Source organism: Scardinius erythrophthalmus, assembly GCF_964197995.2.
Source record: "Scardinius erythrophthalmus genome assembly, chromosome: 9".
In the NCBI taxonomy this organism is placed as follows: Eukaryota; Metazoa; Chordata; class Actinopteri; order Cypriniformes; family Leuciscidae; genus Scardinius; species Scardinius erythrophthalmus.
The window spans coordinates 5,415,312-5,437,921 of NC_138229.1; the positions used below are offsets into that span (position 1 = coordinate 5,415,312).

The 22,610-nt window shown below is 37.3% G+C and overlaps 2 protein-coding genes across 9 annotated transcripts; one reads left to right on the plus strand and one right to left on the minus strand.

The window, feature by feature from the left end:
- Positions 1-487: 487 nt before the first annotated feature.
- On the plus strand, positions 488-5,593 carry ftr87 (finTRIM family, member 87; the record flags this gene model as incomplete). The annotated part of the gene is made up of 7 exons (XM_081375386.1): positions 488-1,063; positions 1,151-1,237; positions 2,928-3,161; positions 3,357-3,516; positions 3,633-3,692; positions 3,809-3,862; positions 5,043-5,593. 7 exons carry the CDS (start codon positions 488-490, stop codon positions 5,591-5,593), a joined length of 1,722 nt encoding a protein of 573 aa, XP_081231512.1.
- Positions 5,594-5,916: 323 nt separating this feature from the next.
- On the minus strand, positions 5,917-19,881 carry eef1da (eukaryotic translation elongation factor 1 delta a (guanine nucleotide exchange protein)). Of its 8 annotated transcripts, none has more exons than XM_081374767.1 (10): positions 19,550-19,650; positions 16,234-16,739; positions 15,095-15,215; positions 14,673-14,744; positions 8,426-8,491; positions 7,894-7,981; positions 7,525-7,625; positions 7,216-7,413; positions 6,922-7,116; positions 5,917-6,044 (listed from the first exon to the last, which is right to left on the minus strand). In XM_081374767.1, the coding sequence occupies exons 2-10, from the start codon at positions 16,734-16,736 to the stop codon at positions 6,006-6,008; spliced, it is 1,383 nt and encodes a 460-aa protein (XP_081230893.1). In that variant the 5' UTR covers positions 16,737-16,739; positions 19,550-19,650; the 3' UTR covers positions 5,917-6,005. The 8 variants fall into 8 exon arrangements, with proteins under 8 accessions (XP_081230893.1, XP_081230894.1, XP_081230895.1 ...); XM_081374768.1 differs by having other exon boundaries at positions 16,234-16,743; positions 19,550-19,611; XM_081374769.1 differs by having other exon boundaries at positions 16,234-16,783; positions 19,550-19,599.
- Positions 19,882-22,610: the final 2,729 nt, after the last annotated feature.

Genomic DNA, 22,610 nt, shown 5'->3' on the forward strand with positions numbered 1-22,610 from the left:
GAACAAATGCACATATTATATTCTAAAATGTTTTTAGTTGGTCTTCGCATGAAAATGTTTGGGAACCCCTGTTCAATGAAACGAGATTGAAGAATATATGTTTAGAAATTGATGGATACTTTCTCAAAAATGTGTTTTATGACAACCACTATTTAAATAATAAGAAACAATACTTATATCAGTAGAAAGCAGGGACTTTTTTTCAGCAGATCACAAAATATAATGTATGTATGCTGCATGTAAAGCAAGTTTACCCACCTGGAACTTCAATTTGCATAAAAGCAAAGAAGTGACCCTTTGCTGTTCTTGTGTGTGATTGGCGGCTTCAGGCTGTTTCGGACTGAAACCTGATAAGCTTCTACTGTACCTGCATTATGTTCACGCCCAGTTTATACACAAACAATCATTGTTTCGTCCTCTCTGTCCTTGGCGACCAGTTTACTGCCTTTCATTTCACTCTCCTCTGACTGTACACATGTAGGGGAAAATGGCAGGAACAAATATCTCTGTCGATAAGGACCAGTTCTGTTGCTCAGTGTGCTTGGAAGTGCTGTGGGAGCCGGTCACCATTCCCTGCGGACATAGTTACTGTATGGAGTGTATTAAAGGTTACTGGAGGAAATGCGAGTTAAAAGAGGAATGCAGCTGCCCTCAGTGTCGACGCACCTTTAGCCCCAGACCTGCGCTGTCGAAAAACACCATGCTGGCTGATGTAGTGGAAAAACTGAGGAGAACCGGCGTTCAAGATCCTGGTGCGAAGGCAGAGGATGTGGACTGTGACGTTTGCACCGGGAAGAAACACCGAGCTGTTAAGTTCTGTGTGAAATGTCAGACGTTATACTGCGAAATTCACTTGAAGATTCACAATGAAAGGAATCGCAGTAGAATGCATCCACTTATTGAAGTTACGAAACAAGCGCAGAAAAGAATCTGTTCACGGCACAATAAATTGCGGGACGTTTACTGTCGCACAGACCAACAATGCATTTGTAGTTTGTGCTTAAAAGACGGGCATAAGGGGCACAGCGTGGTGTCGGTGATGGAGGAGAGGACAGAAAAACAGGTAACAAAACTGTAAAGAAAATCTTTGAATTGCACAAAACAGAGTTTGAAGATGGCATAAATGTTCACGTGCATGGGTTTCAAACAGAAACATCTCGAGGAAGCGTGGAAGAAGTCAAAGCAGAGGTGCAAGGAACGAGAAAAGGAACTCAGAGACATTGTGAAATACGTCAAGGTAGGTCTACTGCTGAAAATTTCAGATAATGACAGATTGCTTATTTTTGTGTGGAACACATCTGTGCTTTTGCTTTATTAACCCTTCGTCCTGTTCGAGGAAATAAAAAATAAACTACTTCAGAGGAATGGAACAAAACTTGTCAGTCTGCCAAATGCATAAATGTAAAATGTAAATGAATACCATATGAATGAGAAATATGTTTGTGGGATTCAAACTTACAAATCAGCCACAATGCAGGGGGGAAAAAATCCAGCAATGAATGTGTTAAACTCTCTAAAACATCTAGGCCTGGTTTCACAGACAGAGCTTAGATTAAGCCAGGATTAGGTCTTAGTTAAATTAGGACATTTAAGAAGCTTTTATAAACGTGCCTTAGAAAAGAACATTACTGGTGTGCATCTTGAGACAAAACAATGACACTGACATATTTTAAGATATATCAGTGCAAGTTGCTTTCAATTAAAATGGCTCAAACATTTTAGGCTAAAGCCTTGTCGGTGAAACTGGACACTAGAGAGCAAAAAAGACCGTCTCTCACACACACACACACACACACACACACACACACACTTATGAACTGCATATATATATCAAAATGCAGTATCAATAACTATGTCTGAAAACACTAACTAGGGATTACACAACCCTATTATGTATAGGGTCATACACAAGAGTGTTTCTTGTCTTCAATAAGTAGACCGCCCACCAAAAAGTGTCCCAATAGATAATCAGTTTTGTATGAATATTATATATGAATTTTACAATCGCTAGGACACATTTCTTAATACTAGGGTCACTTTTTCAAAACTCTTCCCACAGTGAGCAAAAAGCAGTCTATGTACACTAAACTGTGGATCATTTATCATTGCTTTGGAACAAAATGCATTCAGTGACTACTTCTTTCAAATGGTATGAATTCATTTCTTAGACACAAACATCACCAAAATTACAGGCCAATTTGCACAATTACAGTACATACTGTACTCTATTTTCTTTCTTTTTTTTACGGTTAAGCTTAAGTTCAAAACCTAAAATCAGACATCAATTTGCTACATTTCTACAGTAATACCATATCAAAATGTGTTACAAATCTAGATGTTAGATGTAGCTGAACACCTACACAGGTGTTTCATTACCATCAACAAAAGGGGAAACTTAATTTTGTACTGTAATGTAAACATGGACCATGTAATAGCCATGTAGTGTGTCATTCTTGTTTTGTGAAAAAATTTCACAAAACAAAACATTGTGTAATGCTATTTGTTAGTAGTGTTTTTTTATGTTATTGTTTTATAAATAATATAAAGTCTATTTGTTGGGCGACAACCTTTGCCAGTTGTGTTGAAGAATGAGTTGATGTGTGAAGTGTTTTGGAGGTTTAGTGCATTATGAATATGAAATGAAAGCTGAAAGTTAGTTTGAACTTTGTGAAGAAAATTGACCTATGTATTGAGAAATGTATGATTGTATTTAGAGATAAATATGGTTTAGTAGCTTACCATGAAATGCTCTCAAAACACAAAATATGAATGAAAAAATTACTAAGGAAGAAAAATATAGCACATTCATTTTGTTTTAAAAAGATACGTTTATGGTGTTCGTTCTGTTAGACCAGCGAACAGTGCGAGTGTGACCTGTACGTGAACATGGCCAAAGGGTTAAACAACCCTTTCTGTCATTGCAATAGCGTTCTGCACAAGCGTTTGAGGAGGACAGTGAGAAGATCTTCATCAGACTGCTGCGCGTCGTTGAAAAGAAGCATTCGGAGGTGAAAGAGCAGATCAGAGGCGAGGAGAGAACAGCTCTCAGCCAGACGGAGAAGCTTCTAGAACGACTGAGTCAACAGATAGTTGAACAAAGAAGAGGAGAGGCCGAGCTGGAGGCGCTCTCAAACACTGAGGATCATATCCATTTCCTACAGGTGAAATCTGAAATATGAACTCAATTTGTTTGTTTGTGCTGGAGGTTACGATACTCCCCACGAAACAATATGTGAACAGCTGAAGAAAAGAAGTTGCTTTTATTCTTTTTGGGGAATTTGGGCCATGCAGCGAATAAAAATGTGTTTGCTTGTACATTAACGCACTAACTTTACCTGTCTGACTCACCTGTGCAGAGCTATAAGATGCTCTGTGCTCCACCTGACACTGGAGGTCGGCCCAGCATTGATGTCCATCCGTACTTCCCTTTGCTGATATTGAGAAAAGCTCTCACAGAGCTGAGAGATAAAGTCAGCGAGGTCTGCGACAGAGAGTCTACAAAGATCTCAGAATTAGGTGAGTATATAAACAGATCCACAAGATCTAGTCCTCCAGAGCCGACGCCTGCTTTGAATTCTATAATCTGCGGATGCACAAATGGCTGTTGACAGCGAACACTGTTATATTTACAGTTGATGAGAACGATCAGTCAGCTGAAAACTCCCTGAGTTGTCCGTTGAACACTGAAACAGGTACGGACACTCACATCCCTCCCAGCAAGTGAGTCATCAAACCACATCAACTCACCCATGTTTACCGGTGTAAGTTAAATACATCTGACATAATTCAACTCTCTGACCTTTTCCAGCCCATAGACATTTACAACAGACTGAGCCGAGGACCAGAGGAGATTTCTTACAATGTGAGTTCTGATTTAGCACACATTGGTTATCATGTACAAGGAAATGTACATCCAGCTGGTTGTTATCGCAAAATAAACCCTGACAGGGTGTTCAGAACCCCCGACACAAAGCTGAATGAACATTATCCCGCTTATTATACGCATACTTTGCACATAAGTAATTTTGAGTTGAAATATTTGATTAGCTCATACAATATTCTGTCTGAATACCGGATTTTTATTGGCAGGAAGGTGCGCATTAAAACAGTTTATTCCACAGGTAGTTCCAGTCAGTTTAATCACCATTCTATATTAATGCGCTGCTTTAATTGAACACACACACTTTATATTAGGCATCTTTAACTTATTTACTTACTTGCATCAAAAAATAGTTAGGGTTAGGGTTAGGGTTACTAAAATGGAAGATTTTGAACAACTCACTGCATGAGTTGCTATGCATTTTGATAGTCAAAAATAGTCAATCTCCGAATGCAACGTAACAGGGAGGAGAGTAAAGATGGAAAGCTCCTAAAGCTTAGTTCCATATAAATTCACGGATAATTTGTTGTTTTGTCGTTAGTGAAAATCAATATTGACCTTGTATTTGAAAAAGGATGCTCATATAAGCAATACTAAAATTCAGAGTCAGTTCATTCGCATTCGGAGATCGACTATTTTCGACTGTCAAAATGCCGGCGGACACAGAGACAGTGAGTTGTTCAAAATCTTTCTTTTTAGTTAACTCTGTGAACACAAACAATGTTCTCAATGCTGGAGTTCATGTGTAGAGCCCCTGGTGATACTTCGAGCAAAGTTTCATGTTGTGTCGAGCCTTCTTAGTGTTTTAAAAATAGTGATTTTTGATGCTATCATAGTCGTGCCCCAAGCACTCCCATTCAAAAGGCAATTTGACCGAAAACGAAAATACGGTCAAACTTAAAAGTGGCGTTTCTATTCTAATTATGCTTTTAGATGAAAGTTCGCCTCGGGTAGATTAACAAAAAGACCCTAGGTTGCATTTTGGTGAGAGTTACCCTTTAAGGTACAAATCTTGCATAGTGTGCCTTTAATAAATACATTATCGGGGAATTACTGATCGCAGAATGTTGCAACTGACCAATCACAATAAGACTTCAGCGAGCCATGTAATAATGTAAATTATTAGACGAGACTTATTAGCCAAGTATCTTTCCTCTTTCAGACTGCTGTGATTTGACGTTAGACCCAAACACCGCCAACTTTTTCCTCCGTCTTTCTGGAGATCACACAGAGGTCACGACGGTCCACGAGCCTCAGCCGTACCCGGGTCACCCAGAGCGCTTCAGCGGCTGGGCTCAGGTCCTGTGCACTGAAGCTCTGTCTGGATGCGGATACTGGGAGGTGGAGTGGGGAGGTGCTGGAGGAGTTTCTATTGGAGTTTCCTACAAATCAATTCCCAGGACTGGAGGGAATATGGACCGAAAACTGGGATGCAACTCAAAATCGTGGAGTTTAGATTTCTCAGATTCTCTTTGTTTGTTCCGTCACAGTAAGTTTAGTGTAGAAATACACACTCCAACACCACACAGAGTCGGCGTGTATCTCGATCGCGGCGCTGGAACACTCGCGTTTTATAGTGTCTCTCTGGCAGATGATACCATGGTTTTGCTGCATCGAGAGCAGACTATGTTTGCCCAGCCTCTCTACCCTGGTTTCTGGGTTGGACTGGGATCCACTTTGAAACTCTGTCGAATTTTCAGCTTCTCAGCTTAGCAATTCATTCTGTGCTCTCATTTTGTTTAATAGAGAGTTCACCCAGAAATCAAAAGCATGTCATTGTTCACCTCCCTTCGTGTTGTTTGTTTTCTTCCAGATGCTTGTTATTGTAAAACCGCCCATGCAACCATTATGAAAAGGTGCACTCTGACCAAAATCTTTCTTTGTTACATTTTCCCTTTTCATTTCATTTTTGGGTGAACTACATGTAACCCTTTAAATAAAGAATAATAGTTCAAATATGAAGCATGAATAAAATGGAAACTTGTAAAACCGGGACAGGAATAAAGAGAATTCTAATAAAGAGTCAATACAGTGAGTTTGTTCACGTGGCTGAACAGTTTATTGGAAACCGTGTGATATAAAAGCAGCATAACCCAGTGTGAGGTGGTTCTTCGTGGCGAGAGGCTCAGATCTTGTTGAAGGCAGCAATATCGACACTCTGGACCTACAACATAATGAGGAATGAATGTAGTTTTGGTCAATAGAACTTGATTTTTTAAAACATTTTATAAATCTTATCAAAGAGTAAAAAAAATGTCACAAACATTTCCGTTCATATTTAACCCAAACATTAAGTAATTTACTGTTTTATTTTAAAATGTATATTGTAGATAATTGAAGACCAATATGGTTTTTGTCATTGTCATAAATATGTACTGATACACACAGCACATATACACACACACACACACACATATATATATATACACACATACATACATATATAGACATACACACATATACACATTTTTCCTTAACTTTTCCTGAATTATTTTATTAAAATTACTTTAACGCAATATACACACATTTGTAAATTGTTTATACATAATTATAAAATCAGTATTTCGCTGCAATTCACAAAAAAAATATATTTTGCTTTTAAATATATGTAATGCATATTAAGCTTATTAAGATATATATATATATATATATAAATGCATAAATTAGGGCTATTAGTCTCATATGGTTCTTGTCAACGTGATGTGTTTTTTTCATTATACTTTTTTAAATAATTTATATTAAAATTATATAATTATCTTATTTAGTTATTTTCATGACATCAAGTTAATGTTTTCCTCCATTTTATAAAAATGACTGTAATGCAATTAATAAATAAATCAGTATTGTTCTACAGCATAGAAAACAATTACTATAATAAAGTAAATAAAATGTATAAATGCTAAAGTACAATGTCTGGACACATTACAGTAATGGAAATTGGATGAGAAAATGTGAATAAAAATAAATAAATAATTAATTGAAAATGAAAGTGACCAGAATTTTTTTTAATCATGATTCAACCAAAAACACTGTGCACTTACGTAGTCCTCATATTTGGTGATCTCCTCTTCCAGAATGTCTGTCCCTACTTTATCGTCTTCTACCACACAGTTGATCTGCAGCTTTTTGATGCCGTATCCGACAGGAACCAGCTTCGAAGCTCCCCACAGGAGCCCGTCCATCTGTATGGAGCGCACACACTCTTCCAGCTTGGACATATCAGTCTCATCGTCCCACTGATCAATGAAAGAAACATGATATATTCAAAACTAGAGCTCAGCAGGAAGAAATTATACTTGATAGGTTAAAGATAGTGTGCGCTGAAGGTCTCGTACAGGTTTGACGTCCAGCAGGATGGATGATTTGGCGATGAGGGCTGGTTTTTTGGCTTTTCTCTGGGAGTACTCCTTCACCCTCTCTGCTTTGATACGCTCTGCCTCCTCATCTTCCTCATCACTGCCAAACAGGTCGATGTCGTCATCATCGTCAGCACCGTTATGTTTCTCAACCTTGGGCGTCTGGACAGGAGCAGCCTTCAGATAAAACAATATACATGCTATGTAAAGAATTATGGTTGTATTTTCTTAATGCACAAAGGCGGCCTCTTTATTATTGACTTCAAGATGGCAGTATCTCACAACTACCTTGGTGACGGTAACAGACTTTGAAGCCGGCGATTGGCCTTTCTCCAGCGTGGCCATTCTGGACTCCAGTTTGGACAGCGTGGCTCTTAGATCATCCACCACTGATAAACCAAACGCACCATTAATCTCACACTGATCACAATATGCTCAAGCTGTGTCAATCTGTTCCAAACCCTAGTGTGTTGCATCACTGTCCACAAAGGCATTTTATGTTGGTCTTGGTGGGTAGGAAAGCCTGTGGGAATTGTGCATTTATGGACATTCCCACATTGCATCGCTAACAATCACGGTGTCTACGGTGTCAACTAGAAAATTGCTTTCTAGGTAGGAAACTTGCTAGGTTTTGGAACAGCCATTTCTCATATGTACCTTTGTGCAGATTCTTGTTGTCCAGTTCTAGACTCTTGAAACGAGAGAGCAGCTCACTCTGATCCTCAGACTTACTGGCATTCTGACTCTGCAAATCAGATGGAGGAGAACTGAACATTAGTGAATTACATCTCATAAAGAGCTGACTGTTTAAATCACACCATGCAGGGCTGCGACTGCAGACATGCCCAACAAAAGGTTTGTCAAACAATTAAAAACCACAGGAAAACACGTGAATGCATTTATAGCAGGATCTGATGTTTGAAACATTGAAATAAACAAAAATTTCCCACTTGATTTGCATGCAATTTACTTTGGTGAAGGCTATAACTTTAAACCAATGCATGAAAACAGTCATGCATGACATCTGTGCCCTTGATGTGTAAAAACCTCCCATAAAAACACTAGTCACACAGTAAACAGGCTGTTTCAGATGAGTCAAGCAGAAATGTGTGTATGATCCACGCTGCTCCAGGCTCCATTCACATGCTTTTCACACAGATGAGCAACTGAACCGCCCCAGAGCACTTACAGTCTTCCTCTCCCGTGGTTTTTGAGCGCGCGTGTGCCCTTTACTAGCCTGTAGAGAAGTCTTCACCTGAGAAATTCACATTTAACCACCACAACCAGAAAACAAATCAGAAGAGAGACACAGATAAAACACTGTAACAAAAGCTGAGAAACTTTTTCCTCTCACAATTCTGACTCTTTTCTCAGAATTGCGGGATTTAAACTTGGAATTGCGAGCTATAAAGTCAGAATTACAAGATATAATTACTTTAAGCAATTCTGACTTTTTCCTCGCAATTCTGATTTCTTTTCTCAGAATTGTTAGATATAAACTAGTTTAGTTTAGAGTCTAATTCTGAGATAATTTTCTCTGAATTGTGAATTTATATCTCAATCAGGCATGTGATTGGCTAAGGACAAAAAAGCAGGAAAATATACTAAGACCCGCCCCCCCCATCCCCCCGCCCCGCCGATCAAACTGGTGGCGGATCTATATGGATAGTAAAGCAGGACCCATAACAACTTATTTGAACAAAAAAATATATTTTGATTTATTTTACAGCTAGTTGTGCAACATGCAACTTTTTTTGTACAGTATGACAAATGACAACTTATTTGGTGGATGTGTCGCAGTGGAAATCAAAGCCAAGTGTCTAATCCACGCCATCAACAGTGCGCCATCAACAATTTAAAATAATTTAAAATAATTGGATTTCCATTTTTAGACTATACTTTAAATTATAATTTTTTTTTCTGTGATGCAAAGCTGAATTTTCAGGATCATTACTCCAGTCCTTTAGAAATCATTCTAATATGATGATTCATTATCAAAGTTGGAAACAGTTCTGCTGCTTAATATTTTTTAATAACCTGTGATACTTTTAGGATACTTTGAATAAAAAGTTATAAAATTAAAATAAAAAAGAATAATCATTTTTTTTTTAAAAATAGAAATATTTTGTAACAACAATATACACTACTGGTCAGTGATTTGGGTTCAGATTTTTTTTTTTTTTTTTTTTAAATAAATCAATACTTTTATTCAGCAAGGATGTGTTAAATTGATAAAAAGTGATAGTAAAGAAGATTTATATTAGAAAATATTTGGATAAATGAATAAATGCAGTTCTTTTTAACCTTTTTATTCATCAAATATATTAGGCAGCAGAACTGTTTCCAACACTCATAATAAATCAGAATATTAGAATGATTTCTAAAGGATCATGTGATAGACCGGATGTCACATGCTGAAGACTGGAGTAATGATCCTGAAAATTCAGCTTTGCTTCACAGAAATAAATTATAATTTAAAGTATAATAAATTGAAAACCAATTATTTTAAATTGTAATAATATATCACAATATAAAAAAAAAAAAAATCTGTATTTTTGATCAAATAAATGCAGGCTTGATGAGCAGAAGAAACTTCTTTCAAAAACAAATAGTAATGTTTCCAAACTTTTGGCCTGTACTGTATTCACCCCAAAACTGCACAACTGTAGAGTAAAACATTAATAAAAAAGTGATAATAAAAAATGTGTCTTAAAACTGACATGATAGTTACAAAAATCACACAGTCCGGAGAACTCAGAACAACTGCTAACATTAAGTAAATAACTGCCATGAAATTATATAGACTATGCAATTAGATAAACTGTCCATTCACTACATCACTTTACCTCTGTCTTTATCCCCTTTTATCCTCTTCTCTTCTTTTTGGCACTGTATCTATCGCAGACTATAATGCTCATTTATAATGTGTCATGTAAATTCGGCCATCCGTCACAATCGGGAAACTTTCACCGTGTCTAGAACTGGCGCGAGCTGCCAGGCCCGTTTCTACGAGCTGTGTGTTAAGCGCCCTCAAACAAAAGCAATGCTGTCTACATTGGATGCGGCGTCGCGCACACTACACAACAAATTACCATAGACAGTAAAAGAAATGGACACAGCGACCCCATTGGGACTCAATTGAGACAAGTGAAGCCCATTTTTAGCGATTTCTTAGCACTTCCTTTCCTGACGCGCAGACTCAAATCGAGCAAAGCGTTACACGGACCACGTGAGCAACCCGTCTGTCTTCTAGTAGCTGTGCCAAGAGAAATCTGAATCATTCCCTTCCGAATCTTGCAGAGACGGAGAGTGTAAGTAGGAATTGTCCATGAGCATGGAGCAGGATCAACTTTTGCTAGGTATTCTCATTAATTATATTGTCATTTTGCCTCTACGTCCCCCCGATTGCCCGCGAGCTTCTCCTCCCGTCCATACGGTAATCTCTCTAATGTGCGACAAAGAGTCGCTTGGTTATGACGCAATCGTTAGCCTACTTTTACAAAAACTGCTTCTACGGGGCCATAACATAAGCTACAAGGTAATGGAGCATTTTATACATTGTCGTGTTTCTTTAGAAATAAAAAAGGTACAAATGGAGTCTTCAAACGCCTCAGATGTAAAGTTATTCGCTGTCAAAGTGACGCCAAAATGAATGGAAGTCAATGGGATTGCTAACGCAAGTGAAGTTCCGCTCAAGATGGCGGCACCCGGCCGACTTCAACTTCCGGTCGACTTCCTTCCCGCTTGCAAATTACCAACAACTGATCGCGCGCGCGCTCTGTTTCTGACGCACTTCAAGCACTCGCTGGGCGCGGAAAGATTGCATCTCTCTGCCATCTGTAACCATGTTGACGTGCCGCCCGGTGTGGCCGCGATTCGCGGCGATTGTGGTTCCGTCCCGGGTTACCATGGTGACGGCTGTGAGATTACCCCCCGGCCCCCATTTTTTTTTTTTTTTTTTTTTTACAGATCTGCATGATTCACGTAGGTCACATTTTCAGGTCGGAAAATCCGGAATTCCGGATTAATCCGGAAAAATCACATCCCTGCTCAATATTCTGACTTTATAACAAGCAATTCTGAGGACAAAAAAGTCTGAATTGTGAGATAAATTGCAATAACTTTGGAAACAAGCTTTCATAGAGAAGAGATGCATGCATTAATTGTTTTCATTGCCATTCAGTTTTTGCTTTGCTTTAAAGGGGTCATGGCATGATTTTTTTTATTATAAAATGTTCCTTATGGTTATATTAAGTTTTTTTTTTTGCACAAAAAGCGGCTCCTTTAAGGCTTGTCAGTAAACACACACTTTGGCTAACGTCATTGCATAAGAAACGGTATCAGCGCCCACTATTCCACATGAGTAAGTGTTTTGAATACATTATCCATATAAAACCGTCATTTAGTCAAACATTATGAAACCATTTACATACGGTTTGTAATCAACCTGCTGTCAGATCAAAACAAAATGCTCCGAACAAACACATAATCCTCTGATACGATCCAAGATGCCATTTCTGGCCAAAATGCAACCTAGGGTCTTTTTGTTAATCTACCTGAGGCAAACTTTCGTTTAAAAAGATAATTAGAATAGAAACGCCACTTTTAAGTTTGACCGTATTTTCGTTTTTGGTCAAATTGCCTTTTGAATGGGAGTGCTTGGGATACTTCTATGATAGCACCAAAATCACTATTTTTAAAACACTAAGAAGGCTCGACACAACATGAAACTTTGCTCGAAGTATCACCAGGGGCTCTACACATGAACTCCAGCATTGAGAACATTGTACACAGAGTTTACTAAAAAGAAAGGTTTTGAACAACTCACTGAAGCTGTTGTTGTTTCCAGCCGCTGGCATTTTGACAGTCAAAAATAGTCGATCTCTGAATTCAACGTAACAGGGAGGAGAGTAAAGATGGAAAGCTCCTAAAGCTTAGTTCCATATAAATTCACGGATAATTTGTTGTTTTGTCGTTAGTGAAAATGAAAATCAATATTGACCTTGCATTTGAAAAAGGATCCTCATAAAAAACAATACTAAAATTCAGTCAGTTAATTCACATTCGGAGATCGATTATTTTCAAAGTTTCATGTTGTGTCGAGCCTTCTTAGTGTTTTAAAAATAGCGATTTTGATACTATCATAGTTGTGCCCCAAGGCAAGCACTCCCATTCAAAAGGCAATCTGACCGAAAACTAAAATACGGTCAAACTTAAAAGTGGCGTTTCCATTCTAATTATGCTTTTAAATGAAAGTTTGCCTTGGGTAGATTAACAAAAAGACCCTAGGTTGTATTTTGGCGAGAGTTAACCTTTAAAATAAACCATCCACTTGTTCCTGATGCTGGTATCCTTCTGAAGTCTCTACAGAAATTAGCAAATAAACTGTTCAAACCGGACGCGTCAAAACGAACGTACTTTCACTCGTTCATTAGTCCTGTTGTCAGCAGAGACTGAACGCACATCTGTATACTGTATCCACTAGACAGCATCAGTGATTATAATGGGTTCTATTTGCTTTTGAACCAACGTTAAGCAACTGAACGCCAGTGGGCGGGGCCTGTGATGAGATGATGTATACCTATTAATCAATGCCGGTATATGCAAATGTATTTGCCTGCATGATGTCACAAATCCCACACTATCCAAACAAGCCAATTTTGGAGCTTGATTAAATAAGTACTTTGTTTATAACGAGGAGGATGTTTTAAGCTATGAACCTTGCATGATATTTTAATGGTACCTCATGTCAAAAGTAAGGCCAATTTGATTTCTCATGTCATGAACCCTTTAAAGAGGTAAATAGGTTGCTTAAACAAATATATTTGTGCAACTGTGCATAGCTCTTTAAAAAAAATTACAGTTGTGCACATATCTTTGCAGTTTTTCAAGAAGAAAATAAAAAAACATGCAAGCATATGTTTGCAGTGTAGGCTACTTGTGAGGTCTGCGCGCTTGAATCTGAGTCAGACCAAGAACATGCCATAAAAGCATAAACCACAAACACACACTAACATCTTCAGGCAGCTGCAAAGCAACCTGCTTCCTTTTATTATAATATGAATGATGACAAATGAACAAGACTGAGAACGACAGAGCACAGCACATGCATTGCAAAATGAACAGGCACACAAACACAAATAAAGATGTCATGTAGTGAACGGAAGGAGATCAAGCTAGACCCACTTGCATGACAGAACAGTTTGCTATAGATAAGTGTTTTTAGATGCACACAGTTGGATTATATAAAATCTTTGATGTGTCAATCTTAGTTGATGTCTAGAACGCATATGCTTTGATGATACGGGAGGTGTAAAGTAACTGCTGACAGAGGAATCAAATGCTGCAGAATCAGCGAGAAGAGACCGTGGGAGATTCTGTCTGTTTTGGGAAAATTATGAAGCCTTTTAGGTATCGAAGCAATTCAGTTTAGAATCCGTGCACATGATTTCATAAATTTACCCCAAAATTAACTGGATAAAAACTTTGTTTTCATTGGGCAAATGCGACAATGCCAACTTCTGTGCCCAAAAGTATTTTGTCCCAGACTAAAATGCATGTTTGAGCTGTTTTAACAAAGCAAATTGCACTGATATACCTTAAAATATGTCAGTGCCATTGTTTTGTCTCAAGATGCACACCAGTAATGTTTTTTCATTCTAAGGCATGTTTATAAAAGCTACTTAAATATCCTAACTGAACTAAGGCCTAATCCTGGTTTATCTAAGCCCTGTCTATGAAACCAGGCCATAATGTGATCAATTTTGAACTCAAAAGTTAATCTTTTAGGACAGAACAAAACCCACATTACTTTGTTGATTCACCTTTCTCACATTTTCTGTTTACTTGAGCAGCCCAAAATAGGCTGCATATATATATATATATATATATATATATATATATATATATATATATATATATATATATATATATATATATATATATATATATATAAAATTTCAGTTCGTTTAAAAACAAAACTTAAAAAAAATGGCACTACAAGTCATTTTACAGGTCATAAATTGTGTACACGAGTTAGTAATCTGCATGTAGTTTACTAATCCTTATCTGCATCTGATTTTGTTCTCCCTGCCAAAGGCACAGAGGGGGCTCCGTACACATGCTAAAATAGCACAGGGATATTTTGGGAGGACGAGTGTTTGTACTGTAGCTCCAATCTTGTGGGTGATCAGCAGCTGAATGAAAAACTTTCCTGTTCATTTCACCTCCAACTTGGTTAAAGTTTCATGACGTAGATTTAAATCAGCCCTTCAAAGTGGTCCCATGCAGGACGACAGTAACAGACCGTCAGTAATCACTCTAGTTAAATGCGGTACACAAGAAGATTACAGTACAAATTCAGTATGCTCCAAAAAATGATTAATACCAAGAGTTGAGATTATGATGAGTTCTTTCATTTTGGGGGCAGTACTCACTCCGGCTAGGGATTGCTGGATATTCTGTCGGGCTTTAGCAATGTCCTGCAGGATGGCACTAGAATCTCTCTCCTGGAAGGGTACACAGCGGGGTAAAAAGGCCCATGTCAAACAAACCAGCAAGAGGCAGAGAGTGAGCATGCAAGCAAGCAAGCAAACAAACAAACATACACAGGTGAAGTACATAATGAAGCGCTGTCAGTGCAGTGAAAAGAAAAAGCAGAAACCTGGATAGTTGGACATACAGCAGCTGAGTAAACATGTATTCATGCCTCACCATTAGGATTCTGTCACCCTCATTCATTCATCAACTACAGCCTTAAACCGGCTTGTATGACAACCCAAATGAGGAAGTTTTAGACCCTCAAACTGTGCTGTTGAAACTGCTTCGCTACAGCATCCTGATCTCTAGTGGTCAGTACCTGAGATGTCTGAGGTACGCCGTTCCTGGCCTCGTAGAAGCATCTCTCGGCCTCGTCGTATCTGGACTTGTCGAACCAGATGTTCTCCTGGGCGAGTCCCTGAAGTCCACTCATTGTGATGCTAAGAACACGAAAAAAGTAGACGTGGAAGTTAGAATTATAGTTTGTGTCAAAGAGCAAACATACAACTTAAGAAAGAGAAAGAAAAAAGTCAGAATTCAAAATGCAAGTCTTCAATGCATTTTTAAAGTAATTCACTCATGAGTAATTGTGCATCACAAATGCATTAAAACATAAGCAAATATAAATCAAGCGGAACAAGCCGAGCACCACGTGCCACATTTCCTCTCCTGTATTTACACATATTATGACAGCTTACAAATTCTCTAGAATTCGGATCTTAAATTACACAATTAATCCTTAGAGTTTTTTCTTGCATTCAAGCTAAATTCTTGGCAGCAAATAGAACCGAATAATTAAAAAAAAATTTTTTCTCAATTTTAAAATTCAATTTTAATTGGTATTGTTCTATAATAAAAAAAAATCTCCAAAAGTTGGAGGAGAAAAACAAAACTTGTTCAGCAAGATTAAATTTTCAGTGACCATGAAGGACTAGCTAACTGCTGGTTTAAATAAGGCAGCCATGACTGACAATAACTAGCTAAATACAGCAATTTTACTTAGCCTATATTGTTGCTCACTGAGAACAAGGAACATAACAATAAACAAACAAGCAATGAAAAGATTGTTCTGTAAACACCCACTTTATACCTGGCTAACTTTATGATGACGAAAAAACTACATCGTCCAGGTCTTGCATTCACGTTGATTTTGTAGAATGGTTATTTGGATTGATTGTCCAAGTCCCCTGAACCACTAAAACTCCTTTCATTTATTTTTTGCTGACACTGGCTTCAGACAACAGGACAGACTTTGCGTGCTAAAGCCCTCGGATTAGTTTCACACTGATCAACTTTCACCCAGCAGCCAATGGTGACACAAACCAGGTTGAGGCTTTTGAAAAGAGAAGAATTCTCTCAAACACACTCAAAACACACCGTTCAATAAGTCAAAAGACAAATTTCAGAGTTTCTTAAAAAAAAAAAGTAAATTGTCCCATGCCCCTAAACTAGCCATACTTGTCCCTTTTATGAGGGGCGCGCTCGGTCTCGGAGAAGACCCTCTTCCTGTTACTTTTTGTGAAATGCCGATCCCTCTGGGGTTCAGACGACGAGCGCTGGTGGGTCGAACCCCGCTGCTGTGGATGAGACGCATTGGAACGGGTGTACGTTTGGTTCTCCTTCTCTTGGGATTGTTGTGCCCCGTTTCGTTTAGCCCTGAAGACCAGGGTGCGGGGGATTCGGTCTTTGGAAGACGAAACTGGAGGGGTCCCGCTCCCAGCGCTCAACGAGGTCTGATAGGCATCGTTGGCCTGCTCATATAGGCTGCTGTTGAACCAAACCTTCTCTCCTCTAGTGCCCTGAGAGGTCAGATCATGATGGAAACGACCTTCTTCAGAACCTTGATTTTCAGACCTGGAAGAACGAGTGCGGTTTCTCTTTCCGTCATTTGAATTGGGCAGATTCCTTGTCTGTTCATGTCTAGTATCTTCTTTGGCTCGAGACCCCGACTGGTTCTCCATCCTCTAGCTCAATTACAGCATATAAGGAAAAACAAATAAGGTACATGCTAAAGAATTAGTTTGAGCTGATGTTAGACAGTAAACGAGGGCAGAGATGGAAACAACCAAGCGCATCCAGAAGCCTTGCAGAGCAGCCGGTTTACACCAGCAGAAGTCCGTTCATGAGGGAAACACTTTCATAGAGATTCATCAAGGGAACTAATACATTACTGGACGTTTCGCATTCAGACAGTGTGATTTTATTCAAATTTCGTATGAGATTGTGCAGTCTGGCTAAAGTTGATAGAATTAGATAAATTGTTGTTGTCCCTTTGATAAATAAATGTAAAATAATTTCACCTTTTTTTTTAAAAGCCATGCAAGTTAAGATGAACAAAAAAAAATCTACAAAACAAACAGAAAAAAAAGTTTGCTTTTGCCCATATCCAACAAGTTGCACAAAATTACAGCCAAATGCCTCAATATATTCTGGCTTACTTTCAACTTGATATCAAGTATTACATATGTGGCATACTGTTACGGTGACCAGGAGGGGACATGTTCGGTTCACTTAGTTTTGTCGTGGCCACAACATATAAACTCGTGGGAACGTCATAATATGTTGTTGCCACAAGATATTAATTTGTGGGAACGTCATATTAAATCGTGGGAAGTTTGGAACGTGATAAATCGGGGCCACGGGATTATTTTGTTGAGGTAACGACATCATGGCGTGGCCACGCGATGTAAAGTCGTGGCCTCTTGATCATATCCAAATAGCACGGAGATGTCTATTTGATGTGCATTTACATCTGGAAGACATATTTTTTAGAGTGTTTGCTCATCTGCAATATGTCTATAGGACGTTTCCTGTCAGATGTCAAATAGACGTTTATAAAATGTCTTTAAGATGTAATGATTTAAACTGTATGTTAAACTGACATTTTAAAGATGTCTATCAGATGTTAGTAAACAGCAGATGCTTTCCAGATGAAGTGATCTTTAACAGACATCTTGCAGACGTAGCCTACGTGTGCTATCTGGGTATGTTGAGGGAACGATATTTTTCTTGTGGCCACGACTTCATATTTTGAGAGAACGACATCGGTCAACACTGTAACCATATACAGCAGTCGGAGATGGAGATGACTGGTGAAATAACATTTTACTTTGAATTAGGAATGTCATATAAAGATATAGTGCGGTCTCCGGCATTAAGACATGGGTACGTAAGTGAAAAACACCTGAAGCGCATTCTTAAGTTGAATGGGCTTTTTTGTCGGAAATTTGCTGGCTTGAATGAAATACTTGGGTCACAAATAAAGTCCCGTTAAAGGCAATGAACAAAAACAAATTATGAGAAACTTAAATTAACAAATAATAAAATAAATTATGCCTGAGGTAAAAGGAGGAGCCCTTGTCGCGTGTGAAGATTCGGTTCCCACGTTATAAAACTCGTAGCCACGAGAAACGGATGTCGTTCCCTCAACATATGGTCTCGTGCCCACGAAATATTATGACGTTCCCATGAGTTTATATGTTGTGGCAGAAACAGAAACATGCACACAATCCCAACACCTTTTACTAGAAATTAACCTCAACTGTGATGTGAAGCAAAAGTGCAAAGAACTCTAATAACAATTAAATTAAAAGGTATAAATATTTACAGTATTTAGCCAGTTTTGCCAAAGTCCCTACCATATAGCCTAATGGTGAAAATTTGGTCATGCCAAATTTCAAACTAAAACTAAATCCAACTTCCAAAACTACAAACACACCATGCATTTCTATTACAACAAATTATGTAGCCAATAACAAGGTTTTATGCTAAGTTAGTGTACTTTATTACACAGTTCACCAAATGTCACCACAGAGCATGTTTGCTATGACATATGGAGTTAATTTAACATTTTATTGTTTGTCATCTCCAATCAAGAAGTGTTATTTGTATCACTTTACAATAAGGTCCCATTAATTAATGCAATAATTAAAAATAAGCAATACATTATTTATTAATCGTTGTTAACGTTTGTTAATAAAAACACAACTGTTCATTGTTAGTTCATGTTAACTCCAGTACAAGTTGATTTTAATAATGTATTGGTAGGCTAAATGTTGAAATTCACCTTAATAAATGCTTTAATAGTATTTTTAAGATTTCATTATTAGTTCATGTAGTTTAGGTTAACGAATGGAACCTTAAAATGTATCCGGTATTTTAAAATAAAAGATTTAATTGTATCAGATGCATAAATTGTTATGAAATTTGCATTAGTCTTTGAGATGAAAAGAATGAGAAAGAGATGTTGAAAAGAAAGATGAAGAAACTCATTGCAAGTTACCATGTGACATATAGACGTCCGTTTTATTTATACTCAATAAAAAGGGGAGTCACTGAGGCTGACTTTGGCTTGAAGGACACGAAAAGCAAATAAACCAGAGTAACAACAACACGTCTAACCCAGATTTAAACCAGCAGAGACCTGTAGGTCAGGATTAGATGACACACACAGATCCGTTACAGATGCTTCATATGACCCACCCTGTTTATGAACATATGAAACACAAACTTCAACGTCATGTGTGCTGTCTGTCATTATCAACTCCAGATGCTTCACGCAAGCTTTATAAACTCATGAGTTAAGATACTGTATATGATGTGTATGGAGTGGGATCAAGTTCAAGGAGTTTTAAACTCTGCAGCGGATTAAACTCATGGGTTTCATTCGCAGCCACGTGGCGCGACACGCACAGCGGAACACTTCAGCAACAACACGATACAAGTGAAACATATTTACCACTATGTTGTTAGTGGAAACTAAAGTTTTACTTACTTTAGAAGAGTTTGATAAGTGACAAGCGGTTCGAGTTGAACTTCTCCGCCGGACTCCCTATTACAGAAAGAGACCGAGGAAGTCGGGTAACACGAACTTATAGCTGATAGAGGGGTTTCTTGGTAAATGTCATTGTTTATATTAAACGAAGCAATGCAGGTTATACGATTTTAGCATTGTAATATACGTGTTTATTAGTAAAGAGTTGATTCTAATCTATACAATATGTACAAATATGTAAATATTCATTAAAGTGACAGTGTTATATGAATTTCGCCCCCCAGAGCAGAGATGGTACATCCAGTTACGTTGCACCGAAACATTCCGTCCTCGTGCCCCGAACTAACAGCTGCACATAATAACTCAATAAAATTTGTATTTATTTTTTAATTCTCTTGACTCAAACGGCAAACTTCTGTGTGAATCTCCTATTCAAATTAAAGATATTTCTGAGTCTATCGATAAGCTGAAACTAAATAAATATCCTGGAAATTATGGTCTGACCACTGAGTCTTATAATAAATTATCAAATGTTCTTTCTATAACCTGTTAAATAGGCTAATGATTACAGAATATTAGCCATGATTTTTGCTAAAAGAAATAAATGTGTTCTAGATAATATAGGCTACCTAATTGATGACTATCAGTCAGGTTTCAGAAAGACTTCAAGACATAGGCCCTATTAGACTTGTTCTTGATATTTTAGATTACTTGGAGCAATTAGGCTTAAGAAATCATTTAGTTGGTGATACAAGCATGAAAATTGCCATGAGCCTAATTGCTCCACTAAAGTGGTGGCCATCTTGAAAAATGTCCGCCATCTTGAAATTTCAAGTAGCTGTGGTGGCTTATTGTCTAGTGACCATCAGAGACTACTCATGCCAATTTTCATGTTTGTATCACCAAAATAAACCACTATATCACTTAACTGCTCCACTAAGGAGTCGGCCATCTTGAAAAATGAAAAATCTTGAAATTTCAAGTGGCTCAGACAATTTTTTTGTCAAGTGACCCATGGAGACTGCTCATGCCAATTTTCATGTTTGTATCACCAAAATAAACCACTATATCACTTAACTGCTCCTCTAAGGAGTCGGCCATCTTGAAAAATTAAAATCTTGAAATTTCAAGTGGCTCAGACAATTTTCTTGTCAAGTGACCCATGGAGACTGCTCATGCCAATTTTCACGCTTGTATCATAAACTGAATGATAATATCACTTAGCCGCTCCACTACTGTCCAATATATATCGCCTTATCTTATTCTGCTTCCTATGCAATTAGCCATCCACTTTCAAAATAGTAATTTGGATGGTATCTCTGTTGCAAACCCATAAACATTAATAAGTCAATTGGCTGACGACACATCTCTGTTTTTTGAAAAATAAAGATCAAGTTTCTTTAGCCTTAAATATAATTCATATTTAGTGGTTTAGTTCTTAATATCCACAAATGTCAACTTTTATTTAATACACATTCCACTGATGTTAAATGTGACATTCCAATCAAGTCTGAAGTTAAATAGGCTACTTGGATATAATTATATGTAAAGATAAAAAAAAAAAAAAAAAATATATATATATATATATATATATATATATATATATATATATATATATATATATATATATATATATATATATATATTTAATCTTTACATTAAAAACTTAACTTTGAACCTCTTATCTTTACTGTTCGACGTAAATGAAAAGATGATTATCTCGGGTTATATCCCACAATGGCTCTGGATGTTTCTGTGGAGATTTGTAGAGCGCAGGATAAAATTATTTGTTTGAAAGTTTTGAGTTAATGGATATTTCCACTCGTAATAATTATTTCAAGGTTAAATGGATAAAGTCTTTTTTAAACAATTCCAAGTCTTTCGGGAATATTATCACGTCATATTTTCAGTTCAGTTGGAGGTTTACATTTTTTTGTTGCACTGCAACTATGACATCTTAACTGTTTCTAGTTTTCATAAACAGGCTTTAATATGCTGGTCCCTAACATTTTCTCCACATAGCTATTTTATCTGAAAGAACCAAAATATTAGACATAAAAATAAATCTCTTACTTTTAATAATTGGTTTGATAAAAATATACTTTTAGTGAGTCAACTTTTAGATGATATGGTGTCTAGCTCTCTTATTTACACTTTATGCCAGAATTTTTCTTGCCACATTTTATATTCACAAATGTAAATTTTCAAAGAAAACTCCTTTTTTTTATTTTCAAGAAAGAGTTTGATGTGTATCTAAACTCCTCGAGGAACTCTAAAAACATACTGCATAAGACTCTGTTACTGTGTAAAACATTTAAGCTAGTTTAATATTCTTTTAGTTTTTGTTTTGTAACCCTCATTATTGTTTATTAGTTTATTACTTGTTTTTGTTATTGTTGCATAATAAAAAACCGCTGCACATCAAAGCTTTAAAGTAAAAACTTTCTATTAACATTTTTACGCCTTACTTTTTATTTGGTTATAATACTATTCTCTCTTTTCTGTCACTTTTCTGTATTTTCCAACAAAGGAAAGAAATATGTTTTTTTGATCAATAAAATCCTAAGGCTACAATTTTTTCAAGTGTTCTGTAGAGCATTTTGCCAACAGGTAATTGCATGGAAATAAAGAAACATCTGCTGTAATATGATGATGACAAGACACTGTATTAGATTTATTGTTACGACAATACTTTATGCATTTAAAGCAATGTTAAAACACATGGACGTCTTTTCTCGGCCATCCTCGGCCATCCTCGGCCATCCTGGTCTACAAAGAGAGCTCAAAGAAGGGAAAATGATAAACTACAAAGTGTTCTTATCTCCATATCTGATCGGATTGATCTGGTCAAAGCGCCTTTTTGGAGTGGATTAAACTGTGTGATGTTCCTACAACATTACTTAAACACTACTGTTTTTCAGAATATGCATTAAATCAAGTCTAAACCGTATGTACAACCCCAGTTTTGAGCACAGTAAACATCTAGTACGAGTGGGATTCAAACCCATGTGGCCTTTTGTCCATTTACGCCTTAACCATTCGGCCACCCTCTCAAACAGCA